Source organism: Neophocaena asiaeorientalis, unplaced genomic scaffold (assembly GCF_003031525.2).
Source record: "Neophocaena asiaeorientalis asiaeorientalis breed wild unplaced genomic scaffold, Neophocaena_asiaeorientalis_V1.1 scaffold317, whole genome shotgun sequence".
Taxonomy (NCBI): Eukaryota; Metazoa; Chordata; class Mammalia; order Artiodactyla; family Phocoenidae; genus Neophocaena; species Neophocaena asiaeorientalis.
This window is the reverse complement of record NW_020173114.1, coordinates 4950829-4967957: the sequence shown is the minus strand read 5'-3', so window position 1 is coordinate 4967957 and position 17129 is coordinate 4950829. Positions and strand designations below refer to the sequence as shown.

General features: G+C 37.6%; 1 protein-coding gene across 3 annotated transcripts in view; it reads left to right on the top strand.

Annotated features, from left to right (window-relative positions):
* EVI5 (ecotropic viral integration site 5) overlaps window positions 1-17129 on the top strand; it is a 206187-nt gene that overhangs the window by 37547 nt on the left and 151511 nt on the right. For all 3 annotated transcript variants that reach the window (XM_024743628.1, XM_024743627.1, XM_024743626.1), the window contains exon 2: window positions 14912-15141. In XM_024743628.1, the coding sequence (XP_024599396.1) occupies window positions 14993-15141 (149 nt within the window). In that variant the 5' untranslated portion in view covers window positions 14912-14992. The remainder of the gene's footprint in view (window positions 1-14911; window positions 15142-17129) is intronic.

The window sequence follows — 17129 nt, the reverse complement described above, 5'->3', positions numbered from 1 at the left end:
CTTAGAACTGCTTTTGCTGCATCCCATAGGTTTTGGGTCACTGTGTTTTCATTGTCATTTGTTTCTAGGTATTTTTTGATTTCCTCTTTGATTTCCTCAGTGATCTTTTGGTTATTTAGTAGTGTATTGTGTAGCCTCCATGTGTTGGTATTTTTTTACAAATTTTTTCCTGTAATTGATATCTAGTCTCAAAGTGTTGTGGTCGGAAAAGATACTTGATAAGATTTTAATTTTCTTAAATTTACTAAGGCTTGATTTGTGACCCAAGGTATGATCTGTCCTGGAGAATGTTCCATGAGCACTTGAGAAGAAGGTATATTCTGTTGTTTTTGGATGGAATGTCCTATAAATATCAGTTAAGTCCATCTTGTTTAATATATCATTTAAAGCTTGTGTTTTCCTTATTTATTTTCATTTTGGATGATCTGTCCATTGGTGACAGTGGGGTGTTAAAGTCCCCTGCTATGATTGTGTTACTGTCGATTTCCCCTTTTATGGCTGTTAGCATTTGCCTCATGTATTGAGGTGCTCCTATGTTGGGTGCATAAATATTTACAATTGTTATATCTTCCTCTTGGATTGATCCCTTTATCATTATGTAGTGTCTTTCTTTGTCTCTTGTAATAGTGTTTATTTTAAAGCTTGTTTTGTCTGATTCGAGGATTGGTATTCCAGCTTTCTTTTGATTTCCATTTGCATGGAATATGTTTTGCCATCCCCTCACTTTCAGTCTGTATGTGTCCCTAGGTCTGAAGGGGGTATCTTGTAGACAGCATATATACAGGTCTTGTTTTTGTATCCATTTAGCCAGTCTGTGTCTTTTGGTTGGAGCATTAAATCCATTTATATTTAAGGTAGTTATTGATATGTATGTTCCTATTACCATTTTCTTAATTGTTTTGGGTTCGTTATTGTAGGTCTTTTCCTTCTCTTGTGTTTCCTACCTAGAGAAGTTCCTTTAGCATTTGTTGTAAAGCTGGTTTGATGGTGCTGAATTCTCTTAGCTTTTTGCTTGTCTGTAAAGGTTTCAACTTCTCCATGGAATCTGAATGAGATCCTTGCTGGGTAGAGTAATCTTGCTTGTAGGTTTTTCCCTTTCATCACTTTAAATATGCCCTGCCACTCTCTTCTGGCTTGCAGAGCTTCTGCTGAAAGATCAGCTGTTAAGCTTATGGGGATTCCCTTGTGTATTATTTGTTATTTTACCCTTTCTGCTTTTAATATTTTTCTTTGTATTTAAGTTTTGATAGTTTGATTAGTATGTGTCTTGGTGTGTTTCTCCTTGGATTTATCCTGTATGGAACTCTCTGTGCTTCCTGGACTTGATTGACTATTTCCTTTCCCATATTAAGGAAGTTTTGAACTATAATCTCTTCAAATATTTTCTCAGTCCCTTTCTTTTTCTCCTCTTCTTCTGGGACCCCTATAATTTGAATGTTGGTGCGTTGAATGTTGTCCCAGAGGTCTCTGAGATTGTTCTCAATTCTTTTCATTCTTTTTTCTTTATTCTGCTCTGTGGTAGTTATTTCCACTATCTTATCTTCCAGGTCACTTATCCCTTCTTCTGCCTCAGGTATCTGCTATTGATTTGTTCTAGAGAATTTTTAATTTCATTTATTTGTTGTTCATCATTGTTTGTTTGCTGTTTAGTTCTTCTGGGTCCTTGTTAAACGTTTCTTGTATTTTCTCCATTCTGTTTCCAAGATTTTGTATCATCTTTACTATCATTACTCTGAATTCTTTTTCAGGTAGACTGCCTGTTTCCTCTTCATTTGTTTGGTCTGGTCGGTTTTTACCTTGCTCCTTCATCTGCTGTGTATTTCTCTGTCTTCTCATTTTGCTTAACTTACTGTGTTTGGGGTCTCCTTTTTGCAGGTTTCAGGTTAGTAGTTCCTGTTGTTTCTGGTGTCTGCTTCCAGTGGCTAAGGTTGGTTCAGTGGGTTGTGTAGGCTTCCTGGTGTGGGGGAGACTGGTGCCTGTGTTCTGTTGGATGAGGCTGGATCTTGTCTTTCTGTTGGGCAGGACCATGTCTGGTGGTGTGTTTTGGAGTGTCTGTGATCTTATTATGATTTTAGGCAGCCTTTCTGCTAATGGGTGAGGTTGTGTTCCTGTCTTGCTAGTTGTTTGGCATGGGGTGTCCAGCACTGGAGCTTGCTGCTCATTGAGTGGAGCTGGGTCTTAGTGTTGAGATGGAGATCTCAGGGAGATCTTTTGCCATTTGATATTACATGGGGCTAGGAGGTCTCTGGTGGACCAGTGTCCTGAACTCGGCTTGGCTCTCCCACCTCAGGGGCTCAGGCCTGACACCCAGCCAGAGTACCAAGACTCTGTCAGCCACACGGCTCAGAAGAAGAGTGAGAAAAAGAAAGAAAGAAAGAAGAAATAAGTAAATAATATGTTATTAAAATGGAAAAAATTGTTAAAATAAAAAAATTAAAAAGTAATTAAAAAAAGAGAGAAAGAAGAGAGCAACCATACCAAAAAACAAATCCACCAATGATAACAAGTGCTAAAATCTATACTAAAAAAACAGAAACAAAAAATGATAGTCAGGGCTTCCCTGGTGGCGCAGTGGTTGAGAGTCCGCCTGCCAATGCAGGGGACACAGGTTCGTGCCCCGGTCCGGGAAGATCCCACATGCCGCGGAGCGGCTGGGCCCGTGAGCCATGGCCGCTGAGCCTGCGCGTCCAGAGCCTGTGCTCCGCAGTGGGAGAGGCCACAACAGTGAGAGGCCCGCGTACCGCAAAAAAAAAAAAAAAATGATAGAACCCTAGGACAAATGGCAAAAGCAAAGCTATACAGACAAAGCCTCAGAAAGAAGCATACACATAACACACTCACATAAAATGAAAAAGGAAAAAAATGTATATATATATTTTTAAAAAGGCAGAGAGCAACCAAATCAGTAAACAAATATACCAGTGATAATAAGCTCTAAATACTAAACTAAAATAAACATAAAACCAGAAACAAATTATATTCAGAAAGGAAACTGCAAGCCTACAGTTGCTTCCAAAGTCCACCACCTTAATTTTTTGATGATTCATTGTCTATTCAGGTATTCCACAGATGCAGGGTACATCGAGTTGACTGTGGACATTTAGTCCACTGCTCTTGAGGTTGCTGGGAGAAATTTCCCTTTCTCTTCTTTGTTTGCTCAGCTCCTGTGGTTCAGCTTTGGATTTGGCCCCACCTCTGCATGTAGGTTGCCTGATGGCATCTGTTCCCCGCCCAGACAGGACGGGGTTAAAGGAGCAGCTGATTAGGGGGCTCTGGCTCACTCAGGCCTGGGCGAGGTCGGTGGCAGAGGGCAGCGTGACGTTGCAACAGCCTGAGGCACACTGTGGATTCTCCTAGGGAAGTTGTCCCTGGATCATGGGACCCTGGCAGTGGCAGGCTGCACCTGCTCCCAGGAGGGGAGGTGTGGATAGTGACCTGTGCTTGCACACAGGCTTCCTGGTGGCTGCAGCAGACCAAGAAGCAGACGGTCTCATGCCCGTCTCTGGTGTCCACGCTGATATCCACGGCTCGCGCCCGTCTCTGGAGCTTGTTTTGGCAGTGCTCTGGATTCCCTCTCCTCGTGCACCCCGAGGTGCACCTCTTGCCTCTTAGGCAGGTCCAGAGTTTTTCCCGGACTCCCTCCTGGCTAGCTGTGGTGCGCTAACCTCATTCAGGCTGTCTTCACGCAGCCAACCCCAGTTCTCTCCCTGGGATCCGACCTCTGAAGCCTGAGCCTCAGCTCCCAGCCCCCACCTGCCCTGGTGGGTGAGCAGACAAGCCTCTCAGGCTGGTGAGTGCTGGTCCGCAGCGATCCTCTGTGCAGGAATCTCTCCACTTTGTCCTTTGCACCCCTCTTGCTGTGCTCTCCTCCGTGGCTCTGAAGCTTCCCCCTTGCCCACCCCCTGTCTCTGCCAGTGAAGGGGCTTCCTAGTGTGTGGAAACTTTTCCTTTTTCACAGCTCCCTCCCCGAGGTGCAGGTCCCATCCCTATTCTTTTGTCCCTGTTTTTCCTTTTTTCTTTTGCCTTACCCAGGTAGGTGGGGAGTTTCTTGACTTTTGGGAAGTCTGAGGTCTTCTGCCAGCGTTCAGTAGGTGTTCTATAGGAGTTGTTCCACATGTAGCTGTAGTTTTGATGTATTGTGGGGAGGAAGGTGATCTCCATGTCTTACTCCTCCGCCATCTTGAAGGCGTCCCCCAACTCAACTATTTAACAAAAAATTTTTGTTTTATTTTTTGGCCGTGCTGTGTGGCATGTAGGATCTCAGTTCACAGACCAGGGATCGAACCCGTGCCCCCTGCATTGGACACATGGAGTCTTATCCTCTGGCCCACCAGGGAAGTCCCTATTTGTAGACTTTTTGATGATGTATGTCATCGTGGTTTTGCTTTGCATGTCTCTAATAATTAGCAATGCTGAGCATCTTTTCATGTGCCTGTTAGCCATATGTATGACTTCTTTGGAGAAATGTCTAATCAGATCTTCTGCTCATTTTTTGATTGGGTTGGGTTTTTTTTTTCAACTTTGAGTTGTATGAAGCTATTTGTGTATTTTGGATATTAACCTCTTGTCTTTCACATCATTTGCAAATACTTTCTCCCATTCCATAGGTGTTCTTTTTGTTTGGTCAGTGGTTTCCTTTGCTGTGCAAAAGCTTCTAAGTTTAATCAAGTTACATTTGTTTATTTTTGTTTTTATTTCTTTTGCCTTAGGAGAGTGCCACAAGAAAATACTGCTACGATTTATGTCAAAGAGTGTTTCTTCTAGGAGTTTTATGGTTTCAGGTCTTATATTTGAGTTTGTTTTTGTGTATGGTATGAAGGAATGTTCTAACCTCATTGTTTGACATGTGGCTGTCCAGTTTTCCCAGGATCACTGTTGAACAAACTGTCTTTTCTCCATAGTATATTCTTGCCTCCTTTGTCATAGTTTAATTGACCGTAGGTGCATGGGTTTATTTCTGGGCTCTCTATTCTATTCCATTGATCTATGTATCTGTTTTTGTGCCAGTACCATTCTGTTTTGATTACTGTACACATAGGTTTGTTCTTAAGTCATCAAGAGGATTCATGAAAAGTAGAGAGTAGTCTCTTTGACCTATTATACTCTTTTTGGTGACAATATGAATATATATGAAATATTCTTTTTATTTTTTAAGGAACTAAGAGGCAGTACATCTAAATGGTTAATAATGTAACAATATAAGGGCAATATGACACGTATACCATAGGGTTGGAGGTTAAATTAGGTGATATCATCAAGTATCTGAGTATAAGCACTCAGTAAATATTAACTGGTATTACTTTACTAATGAATATCAAAATATTCAGTACAGTCGTTCTCAGTATCTTCAGGGGATTGATTCCAGGACCCCTGTAGACCAAAATTCTGGGATACTCATTGGCGCAGTATTTGCATAAAACCTATGCACATCTCTGAATACTTTCAATCTTATATAGATTATTTATAATACTTAATAAAATGTAAATTCTGTGTACATAGTTGCCAGTGAGGGGCAAATTCAAGTTTTGCTGTTTGGAACTTTCTGGAATTTTTTTTCCCCTCAATATTTTCTATCCATGGTTTGTTGAATTGGTGGATGTGGGACCACCGTTTACAGAGGACTGACTATATAGACAAAATGTACCATAGAAATGAAGGGAAAGGTGAGAACACGAAGTTACAAATGCCTTAAAGAATGAATACTGTTTGGAAACAGCATTTCTCAGAATATGTTTTGCAGATAATGGTGAAAAAAGGATTTACGGGCAGTTAAGTTTGGAAAGTACATTCCTCTACCTTCTATAGTTATGTCTCTGAGAAGTTCTATAATAAAAAAAAAATTCACCTAATCTATAGGACTTCAGCTTTTAGCAGTACGGTTCACTACATAGCTTAGAAAAACTCTTCCTATATAAAGCATCTAGAAATGCAAACATCTTTTTAAATGCAAAATTGTATTTCCAGGAAGGTAAGGGAAATAACCCAGGCAAAAACAGCCAGAAACTGGAAACCAGATGGCCTTCAAACCCACCCATGTATTGTATGAATTATTTATTTACTTTTTTGTATAATCTATAGAAAGCTGGAGTAGCTATATTAATTTCAGGCAAAGCAGACTTGAGAAGGAAAATGTTCAGACATTATGTATTGATAAAGGGGTCAAGTCTCCTAAAAGACATGGTTTATTAGGCAAAAACTGATAGAACTTCAAGGAGAAATAGATACATTCACTGTTATGGTTGGAGACTTCAGCACCTGTCTTTCAGTAATTTATAGATACAGCAGAGGCAGAAAATCAGTAAGGATATAGCTGAACGGTACCATCAGTCAAGTGTATTTAATGATGTTTATCTGACAACCACTGAATATACATTCTTTTCAGGCTCACATGTAACAGTCTTCAAGATGCACTATATTCTGGGTCATAAAACATACCTGAACATGTGCTCTTAGACCACAATGGAATTAAGTTAGAAATAAGACAAAGTTAGTTGGAAAATCTGAAAATATTTGGAGATTAAACAACACACTTTTAAATAACACATGGATCAAAAAAAAAGTCCAAAGAAAAATTTAAAATATTTTGAAATAAAGGAAAATGGAAAGCAGCAAAAGCAGTGCTTAGAGATTAGTTTAGAGCATGGAATGTATATGTTAGAAAAGAAGAAAGATATAAAATGAGTTTCTAAGCTTCCAGCTTAGAGCACCAGAGAAAAAGAGCAATATAAGCCTTAAGCAAGTGGAAGAAAGGAATAAAAATTAGAGCATAAATAAATAAAACCAAAAACAGGAAGACAATAACAGAAAATCAACAAAACTAAAAGCTGGTTCTTTGAAAAGATTGATAAAATTGATAGACCTCTAGCCAGTCTAACAAAGACCAAAAGAGAGAAAGACACAGATTACTAATATAAGGAATGAAAGATGTAAATTTCTTTTTTTCATTTAATTATGATAAAATACACTGTTGACCCTTGAATAACACAGCAGTTAAGGGCATCGACCCTCCCACAGTTGAAAATCCATGTATGACTTTACAGCTGGAACTCTGTATTCATGGTTCTGCATCCTCGGATTCAAACAACCGCAGATCTTGTAGTACTGTAGTACATATTTATTGCAAAAAATCTGTATAAGCGGACCCATGCAGTTCAAATCCATGTTGTTCAAGGACCAACTGTACATAACAAAAAAGTTACCATTTTAAGCATTTTTAAAAAAATAAATTTATTTTCTTTATTTATTTTTGGCTGCGTTGGGTCTTTGTTGCTGCATGCAGGCTTTCTCTCGTTGTGGTGAGCAGGGGCTACTCTTCGTTGTGAGCGTGGGCTTCTCTTGTTGTGGAGCACCAGCTTTAGGCGCGCGGACTTCAGTAGTAGTGGCACGCGGGGTCAGTAGTTGTGGCTCACAGGCTCTAGAGCGCAGGCTCAGTAGTTATGGCGCATGGGCTTAGTTGCTCTGCAGCATGTGGGATCTCCCTGGACCAGGGTTCAAACCTGTGACCCCTGCATTGGAAGGCGGATTCTTAACCACTGCGCCACCAGGGAAGTTCCACATTTTAAGCGTTTTTAAGTGTACAGTTCAGTGGCATTAAGTACATTCACATTGTTGTATGACCGTCATCACTCCATCTCCAGAGTACCCATTAAACTCCCCACTCCCCACTTCCCTGGCAGCCAATCTACTTTCTGTCTCTATGAATTTGACTACTCTTGGTACCTCATATAAGTGGAATCATAGAATATTTGTCATTTTGTGACTGGCTTATTTCACTTAAAATAATGCCTTAAGGGTTCATTCATGTAGCATATGTCAGAATTTTCTTCCTTTTTAAGGCCAAATAATACTCCATTACACGTAACAATGTGTATATAGTACTTTTTTTTTTTTGATTTGATTTATTTATTTATTTTTGGCTGTGTTGGGTCTTCATTGCTGCATGCGGGCTTTCTTAAGTTGCTGCGAGCTGGGGCTACTCTTCGTGGTGGTGTGCGGGCTTTAGTAGTTGTGGCACGCGGGCTCAGTAGTTGTGGCTCATGGGCTCTAGAGTGCAGGCTCAGTAGTGGCGCATGGGCTTAGTTGCTCTGTGGCATGTGGGATCTTCCTGGACCAGGGCTCGAACCCGTGTCACCTGCATTGGCAGGTGGATTCTTAACCACTGCGCCACCAGGGAAGTCCCTATAGTACATTTAAAAAATCCATTTATTCATTGATGAGCACTTGAGTTGCTTCTGCCATTTGGATGTTGTGAATAATGCTGCTACGAACTTGGATATACAAATATCCCTGCTTTTAATCCTTTTGTGTACATACCCAGAAGTGGAATTGCTGGGTTATATGGTAATCCTATGTTCAGTTTTTTGAGAAACCATCATATTTGTTTCCACAGCAGCTGTACTTTCTTACCACTTGACATTCCTATCAGCAATGCCAATACTTGTTATTTTACGTTTTTATTTTTTTAATTTTAATTTTTATAGTAGCTGTCCTATTCTTTTTCAAATTCCTTTTCCATTTAGGTTAATACAGAGTATTGAGCAGAGTTCCCTGTGCTGTACAGTAAGTCCTTGTTGGTTATCTATTTTAAATATAGCAGTGTGTACATGAATAGATACATGTATATGTAATCATGTGTAAGTGAATCACTCTGCTGTACAACTGAAACTAACATGACATTGTTAATCAGCTATACTCCAGTATAAAATAAAAAAACAGCTATCCTAATGTGTGTGAAGTGGTATCTTATTGTGGCTTTGGTTTGCATTCCCTAATTAGTGATGTTGAGCATCTTTTCATATGCCTGTTATGCTTATTGGCCATTTGTATATCTTTGGAGAAATGTCCTTTGCCCATTTTTCATGGGATTGTTTGAGTTGTTGATTTTAGGAGTTCCTTATCTATTCTGAATATATGTAAATATATACATATATATGTGTATATATAGATATATATATCTATATATACACATATACATATATGTATATATTTGGCATGGCCAAAAAAAAAAAGCGTTAATACTAGTTGTTTTGAAAAGTCCTAAAAAAAATGCTAAATTGTTGAATCAGCCTTGATTTTTTTTTTTTTTTTTTTTTTTTTTTGGCCACACCACACGGCATCTGAGATCTTAGTTCTCCGACCAGGGATTGAACCCATGCCCCCTGAATTGGCAGCACGGAGTCTTAACCACTGGACCGCCAGGGAAGTCCCAGCCTTGATACTATAAAACAAAGTAACTGCAAAATGATAGAAAAAAAAAAAAAAGAGTCTAGTTATCTGAATTGTATCAATTTTTTCTTTGTTTCATAAAATCAACTGAAGTTAGTGTGTTTGAAGGCATTTTTGGAAAGTAAGGTTTGTTACATAGTAAAATCCTGACCAATTTACTGGAACCTCCAGCCTTCAGGAATCAGACTGAATCAAGCTGTCTCAAGAATAAAGGTCATGGTGATAGAAATGGGATTATTTTGCAGCTCCTAATTCTCTAAGATGGTCCTCAACCTTCTGTAATCTGGTTTCTGCTTCCTTCACTGTGGAAGGGATTAATTGAGGTCATTAGTGACTACATCTCTTGCCAACTTTTGGTCTAATACACTCTTGTTTTTTTTCTTTTTTTTAACCATTGAATTGTACACTTTATTTTGTTGTTGTTGTTTTAACATTTATTTATTTATTTATTTTGGGTGGCACCGGGTCTTAGTTGAGGCATTGCAGGATCTTCGTTGCAGCATGCAGGCTCGTAGTTGCAGCACACACGTTTCTTAGTTGCAGCACGCTGACTCTTAATTGTGGCATGCTACCTCTCAGTTGGGGTATGCATGCGGGATCTAGTTCCCCGACCAGGGATCAAACCCGGGTCCCCTGCATTGGGAGTGTGGTGTCTTACCCACTGGACCACCGGGGAAATCACGGGTCTTATTCACTCTTGACAGTGGTTAAGAGCAGAGAATCTCGAACCAGACTGTCTACGTTCCACTCTTAATAGCTTTCTAATATAAAAGTTGTGTTACCTCTCTGGGTCATCATTTAAAAAGTGTCATCACTTTTACAATGGGGAAAGTAGTGATACCTGCTTTAGAGTATTTTAGATTTTGGATCTAAAATTGGAATCTTTAAAAACAGTCCTTTTGGGGAGTTAAGAGCATCTTTATAAGTTCTAATAAAATATAAAGTGATAAAGGAACCATGATTGTTTCTCATGGGAGATCCTATTCAAATATTATAGTAATATCTAAGGCTTTTACTTAACTTATTTAATTAATTTTATTAGTATTTTATTTTTTAAGAGCAGTTTTTGGTTCACAGCAAAATTGAGTGGAAAGCACAGAGATTTCCCATCTACCCCTTATCCCTACACATGCAGACCCATCCCCCATTATCAGCATTCACTACCAGGGTGGTACCTGTGTTACAATTGATGATACTATGTTGACACATTATAATCATCCAGTCCATAGTTTATATTATAGTTCACGCTTGATGGTTTACATTCTGTGGGCTTGGACAAATGTATAATGACATGTATCTACCATTTTTGTATCATTCAGAGCATTTTCACTACCCTAAAAATCCTCTGTGTTCTGCTTGTTTGTCCCTTCCCTCGCCCAAATCCTGATCTTTTTACTGTCTCCATAATTTTGCCTTTTCCAGAATGTCATATAGTTGGAATTATACATTATGTAGACTTTTCAGATTGACTAAGCGCTTTTAAAATTGAGATATAATTCACATACCATAAAATTCACTCGTTTCAAGTGTACAGTTCAGTGGCATTTAGTATATTCACAGGTTCATATAACTGTCACTGCAGTCCAATCCCAGAGCATTTTCATCACTCTAGGAAGAAACTCTGTACCCATTAGCAGTCATTCCCCATCCCCCCTCCTACAGTCCCTCCAAGCCACCCAACTACTTTCTGTCTCTGGATTTGCCTATTCTGGACATTTTATGTAAATGGAATCATACGATGTATGGCCTTTTGTGTCTGATTACTAAGCCTTTTTAATGATGGTTTTAATCTTTCCAAAGTATGTTCATGTTTAAAAATAAATGCATAACACCTCTATGAGGTAGACAGGAACTTTGTGACAACCTTTGTGACATAATTGCGTTGTCAGATTTATTGTGTCCTCATGACCTCAGTTTACCATAGGATGAGGGAAAGAGGTTTAGAGGTGGCAGGTTAGAGATTTGGAAAAGTAGAGTTAAAGGAAAAATAGGACATGATGATATATGAAAAATAACTCATCCTGTGGGATTTCTAGAACCATGAGAATTAAACTTTATTAAAGTGCAACTGCAATTAAATACTCCAGTTATATTTAAGAATTTTAAATTGTAAAGATGGGTTGTTGAGCCTTCAGTAGTTATAGACTGAATCTCATTTCATCAAGGTTGAAAGGATGTCAGGATTGTGCTCCGGGTTATTCCAAATTTTTTAAATGGAAGCCTGTTGCTACAGTGTGCAGAAAGGGTGTGTTAAATTTATTTTTAAAAACAAAGCAAATAATAGGTGTCTTTTGCTTAGCTACAGTTAGCTTGAGTAGAGAACTTTTATATAATGGAAATGTAAAGCATTAATTCTTTCTTTAAAAAATTTTTTCCGTATTTATTTCCATATACTTCAATTTTAAGATTGAAGTTAGTTGATTTATAGTGTTTATGGTGTATAAATCAAAGTGATCCTTTGATTCTTTTTTTTTTCAGATTCTTTTCCCTTATAGATTATTACAATATACTGAATATCGTTCCCTGTGCTATATATACAGTAGGTCCTTGTTGTAAGCATTAATTTTTTTTTTTAGCATTAATTTTTGAAAGTTGTGAGTATATTTGAAATTTGTCATCAGTGTTAGTAAAGGGTAACATTTTTCTGTAAATTTTATGTGTTAGGTTTTCTGTTTTACAATATAGTGTGCTTGTGGGATGCAAATTAGTGCCATCTTCACAATTGAATTTGTAGTTGTAACTGAGTAGAGAAAATCAATAGGATAACAAACTACAACAGGCTGTCTTGTTGTCTGCCATGGCTCTTACCATTTCCTGGTACAAAGGAAGTTCTGGCTAAATTATTTTGTTACTATCTGGCCTTTTGCCTTAATAAACTGTGCTGCTGGTCTATTCATTGGCGAGGACTTTTTTTTTTGGCCTGGAAGCCTAAATGATCGTCCCCATACTTCTTTTCCTTGGTTCACCTACTTCATCCTGCTTGTCTTTCTTGGGGGTTCTTCCCTCAACAGTAAGAGCTCCCTGATCCCTTCTATAATGCCATTCCAAGGAAAGTAAGTTCTAAAATGAAAAAGTTACTGAAAATGAAAAGAAAATGAGAGGTATCTTTAAGTTAATGAAACTCTTGCCCCTATTCACTTGTAATCAAATCTTTGTCTCAGAAGTTCAGCCTCACATTGAGTGGCATAACTATGACCTTAGAATTCCTTTTCCCTACATTGAATTTTTCTGCTTCTGGGTGAGGTGGAGGAATTGGGGACATGTATGTGTTGATGAAGTGAGAAGGAAAGACTTGGACAACCCATGAGGAGAGAGTAGTATCTGCTAAGATAGTCTAGGTGGCATTTTTATTTGTGTATATAAGTCGGTGTTTAATTTTTATGTGTATAAGTTGCTGTATGTAACCAAGGTTAGCTGAGAATATGTCTATCTAGAAAACAACTTTATAGTGCTTTAGTCATTTTCTGTTGCATAAAATTTAAGATCTTCTCAAAGCACGTAAAAGCACTTCATAGGGGCTTCCGTGGTGGCGCAGTGGTTGAGAGTCCGCCTGACGATGCAGGGGACGCGAGTTCGTGCCCCGGTCTGAGAAGATCCCACATGCCGCGGAGCTACTGGCCCCGTGAGTCATGGCCGCTGAGCCTGCGCGTCCGGAGCCTGTGCTCCGCAACGGGAGAGGCCACAACAGAGAAAGGCCCGCGTACAGCAGGAAAAAAAAAAAAGCACTTCATAGTTTTTGTCTAAGAACTTCACAATCAAGAAGCTCTTTTTCTTTTTCTGACTTATCTTCACTCTGGGGTGAAGTGAGAGTAGCATCGACATACATACACTACCAAATATAAAATAGTTAGCTAGTGGGAAGCAGCCACATAGCACAGGGAGATCAGCTTGGTGCTTTTTGACGACCTAGAGGGGTGGGATAGGGAGGCTCAAGAGGGAGGGGATATGGGGTTTATGTATGCATATGGCTGATTCACTTTGTTGTACAACAGAAACTAACACAGTATTGTGAAGCAGCTGTACTCCTATAAAGATCTGTTAAAAAAAAAAAAAAGCTCTTTTTGTGATAGTTTCAAAAAAGTATAATCCCTTAAAAAACTACTGTACCTTATTTTGTAAACTCAAATTAAGAATGTTTAGTTTTATATAGATATTCAAATATGGTTATTGTTCACATTGTTTTTCATTACTGAAGTGATAATGCCTGTTTGAATATTACTTATGTATATTTTGTGTTTCAAATGAATTTGCTGTAGGCATATCTGCTTAGGACTTTGGCATGATTTATGAAGAATATATAGACGTTTGTATAGTTCATTGAATCTTAGAGATGGGAGGGATTTGAAAGGCTTTTTTAGTCCTGGTTGCCCATCTAAAACAGAATCTCATCTTCAACCAACTCTTGACTTTTGACTCATTAATTTTTTTAAACATTCTTTTTCATATTCTTTTCCATTATGGTTTATCACAGGATATTAAATATAGTTCCCTGTGCTATACAGTAAGACCTTGTTGTTTATCCATTCTATATATACCAGTTTGCATCTGCTAATCCCAAACTCCCACTCTACTTCACCCCTCCCCTAACCCTGTCCCTCTTGGCAACCACCAGTCTATTCTCTATGTTCTTGAGTCTGTTTCATAGATATGTTCATTTGTGTCATATTTTAGATTCCACATATAAGTGATATCATATGGTATTTGTTATTCTCTTTCTGACTTCACTTAATATGATAATCTGTAGCTGCATCCATGTTGCTGCAAATGGCATTATTTCATTCTTTTTATGGCTGAGTAGTATTCCATTGTATATATGTACCACATCTTCTTTATGCATTCATCTGTCAGGGGACATTTAGGTTTCCATGTTGACTCTTATAATGAATTTTTTAAAAAAATTTTTATTGGAGTATGGTTGCTTTACAATGTTGTGTTATGGATTCTTAATTGTAGCCATTGGTAGGAAATGTCTACTCTTTCTAGGCATCCCATTCTATTTCTGACTAGTTCTAGCTATTTGAAAATTGTACCTGAACCTCTCTTACTCTGTTAAATCAATCATTTATCATAATTTTGTTCTTCTAGAGCTAAATCCTCTTCAATAAAAATACTCTTTAGTGGTTTGAAGATACATCATGAGTCTCATTTCATCTTATTTATACTAAGCCCAGTTTTTGTTGAATTGTTGGTCATATAGGATTTCCCTGTCCTCATCACCTAATGGACATGTTTTAGTTCCTCGGCTTGCAAATGTTTTTGACTGTAACCCAAATAAAGAATATATTTCATATCCCAACTCAACATACATGTAGTATGTAGTTTTAATACATATACGCAACTGAGACAGAAATTTTATAAGACAACATACCTTTACATTGACACTTTCTGCTCTTTTTCATTTTTTAAAAACGGTGGTGTTACCTATTAAATTGATTTTATCACTCCCTGATGGATTTTAGCCTGTAGTTTGGAAAACATTGTTCTAATTTGTTCATGTTGCAGAACTGAAATAAGGAGTTTCCAAAAGCTGTATGTTAGGACAATCATTGCTAAAACAGGTTTTACCTTTATTAACTCAAAGAAAATATTCTGATGGTGGTTATAAAGTAAAACTAACCAGGATTATCAAATTCTTGATAATGCATACAATACAATTGACGTATGCAACTATTATTTTTATCCTTAGGTGGCGACAGACAAGGTTGCAGAAAAGTTGAGTTCTACTCTCTCATGGGTGAAGAACACAGTGTCACATACAGTCAGTCAGATGGCCAGTCAGGTGGCAAGTCCATCTGCTTCATTACACACTACATCCTCATCTACCACACTGTCAACGCCAGCCCTTTCACCATCTTCCCCGTCACAGTTGAGTCCAGACGACTTAGAACTCCTGGCTAAACTGGAGGAACAAAATAGGTAAGTGAGGTTGCTTGGGTTTTCTTTCTTTTAATTATCATACAGAGTCAACCATTCATATATGTATATATGCCATAATCAAAATTTTAAATATTTGTTCAAATTAAGAATGTTTAGGGGAGTTCCCTGGTGGCCTAGTGGTTAGGATTCTGGGCTTTCACTGCTGTGGCCCGGGTTCTAGTCCTGGTCAGGGAATGAGGTGCCGCAAGCTGTGTGGCGTGGCCAAAGAAAAAAGAAGAATGTTTAGTTTTTGGCTCCTTGTTTATCAAAGCTACTTAACAAAAGTATTCAAGTCTTTTTTGGAGGAGTTGGTCTTAAAACTAAAGTTGGACTAAAATTTTCTTCTGCCTTGGATAGCTGTAGAGATTTGTTTTCTTAATATAGCAAATTATCTAAATTTTTCCTGAATTTTAGAAAAGGTTTTTAAGGCAAATAAAACTACCATTTTTGTTTTTTAAACTCTCTAAATAGTCCCCTTTGGTTAAGCTGTAGAATTATTTAATTTAGGATGGATATCTGATTTGTGATTTAGAGTGGGAAATCTCTTCATAAATTTATTCATGGAAGGCAAAGTATTCTTTTCTTTTAATGGTGTGATATAGAATACTTGTTTACTCTGTTATTAATGTGTACTGTGGACCCTGGGTACCCCTTCACTAATATTACTATCAGAATTTCTCTAGGGCATCAGCTATTAAAGAGTTATTGGAAGAGCGTCCTTTTACGTTCAGTCAAGATATATACCATCACTGGCTTTAAGGGTAATAAGAGAGGTAATTTCTAACAGCTCTTTTGATATATAATGTACATAATAAAGTACACATACTTAAGGTATACAATTTGATAAGTTTTGACATATGTATATACCTGTGAAATTATCAACCAAATCAAGAAAATGAACATATCTGTTATCTGCCTTTCTATCCCCAGATAGCCGTTGATTTGCCTTTTGTCACTGTAGATTAGTTTGCATTTTCTACAGTTTTATAGAAATAGAATCATACAGTATGTACTCTTTTTTAATGGGTTATTTCACTAGCATAATTTTTATATTGTAGCACATATGAATACTTCATTCCTTTTTTTGCTTAGTAGTATTCCATTGTATGGATATATCACAGTTTACCTACTCACCTGTTGTGAAATGCTATAAACATTTGTGTACAAACCTTTGTATAGATTTATGCTCTCATTTCTCCTGGGAATGGAATGGCTGGTTTATATGGTAGGTGTACATTTAATTGTCGAACTGTTTTCCAAAGGGCCTATAGTTTTCCACATTCTCATCATCAATGTATGAACATTTCAGTTCTTCTACATCCTTACCAATGCTTGGTACAGTCTTTTAATTTTAGCCATTCTAATAGGTATTTGTATCTTGTGGTTTTAATTTTCATTTCCCTAATGGTGTTGAGCATCTTTTTATGTGCTTATTTGCCATTGATATGTCATCTTTGATTAAATGTCTGTCTGAAATTTTTGCCCATTAAAAAAAATTAGGTTGTTTGCTTTCTTATTATTGTGTTTTAAGAGTTCTTTATATATTTCAGGTGCAAGTCCTTTATCCATATATATGTTTTTCAAATATTTTTTTGCAGTCTGTGGCTTATTCTCTTAGCATTATCTTTTGAAGAGCAAAAGTTTTAAATTGTAATGAAGTCCAATTTGAAGTTGTTCTTTTATGGACTTTGCTTTTGATGGCTCAAGGTCACACAGGTAGACTCCTGTGTTAGAGAAGGTTTATATTTTTAAGTTTCAGATTTACTGTCGTACATTTGAGTTAATTTATTTGTATGAAACAGAGCATAGATCAAAGTTCAGTTTTTGAATATGCATGTTTAATTGTTTTTGTATTTGTTGAAAAGACTGTCCTTTCTCCACTTAATTACTTTTGCACTTTTGTCAAAAGTCAGTTGTCTGTATACGTTATGTGCTTATTTCTGGATTCTTTTTCTGTTCCACTGATCTATTTGTCTACTTTAATGTTA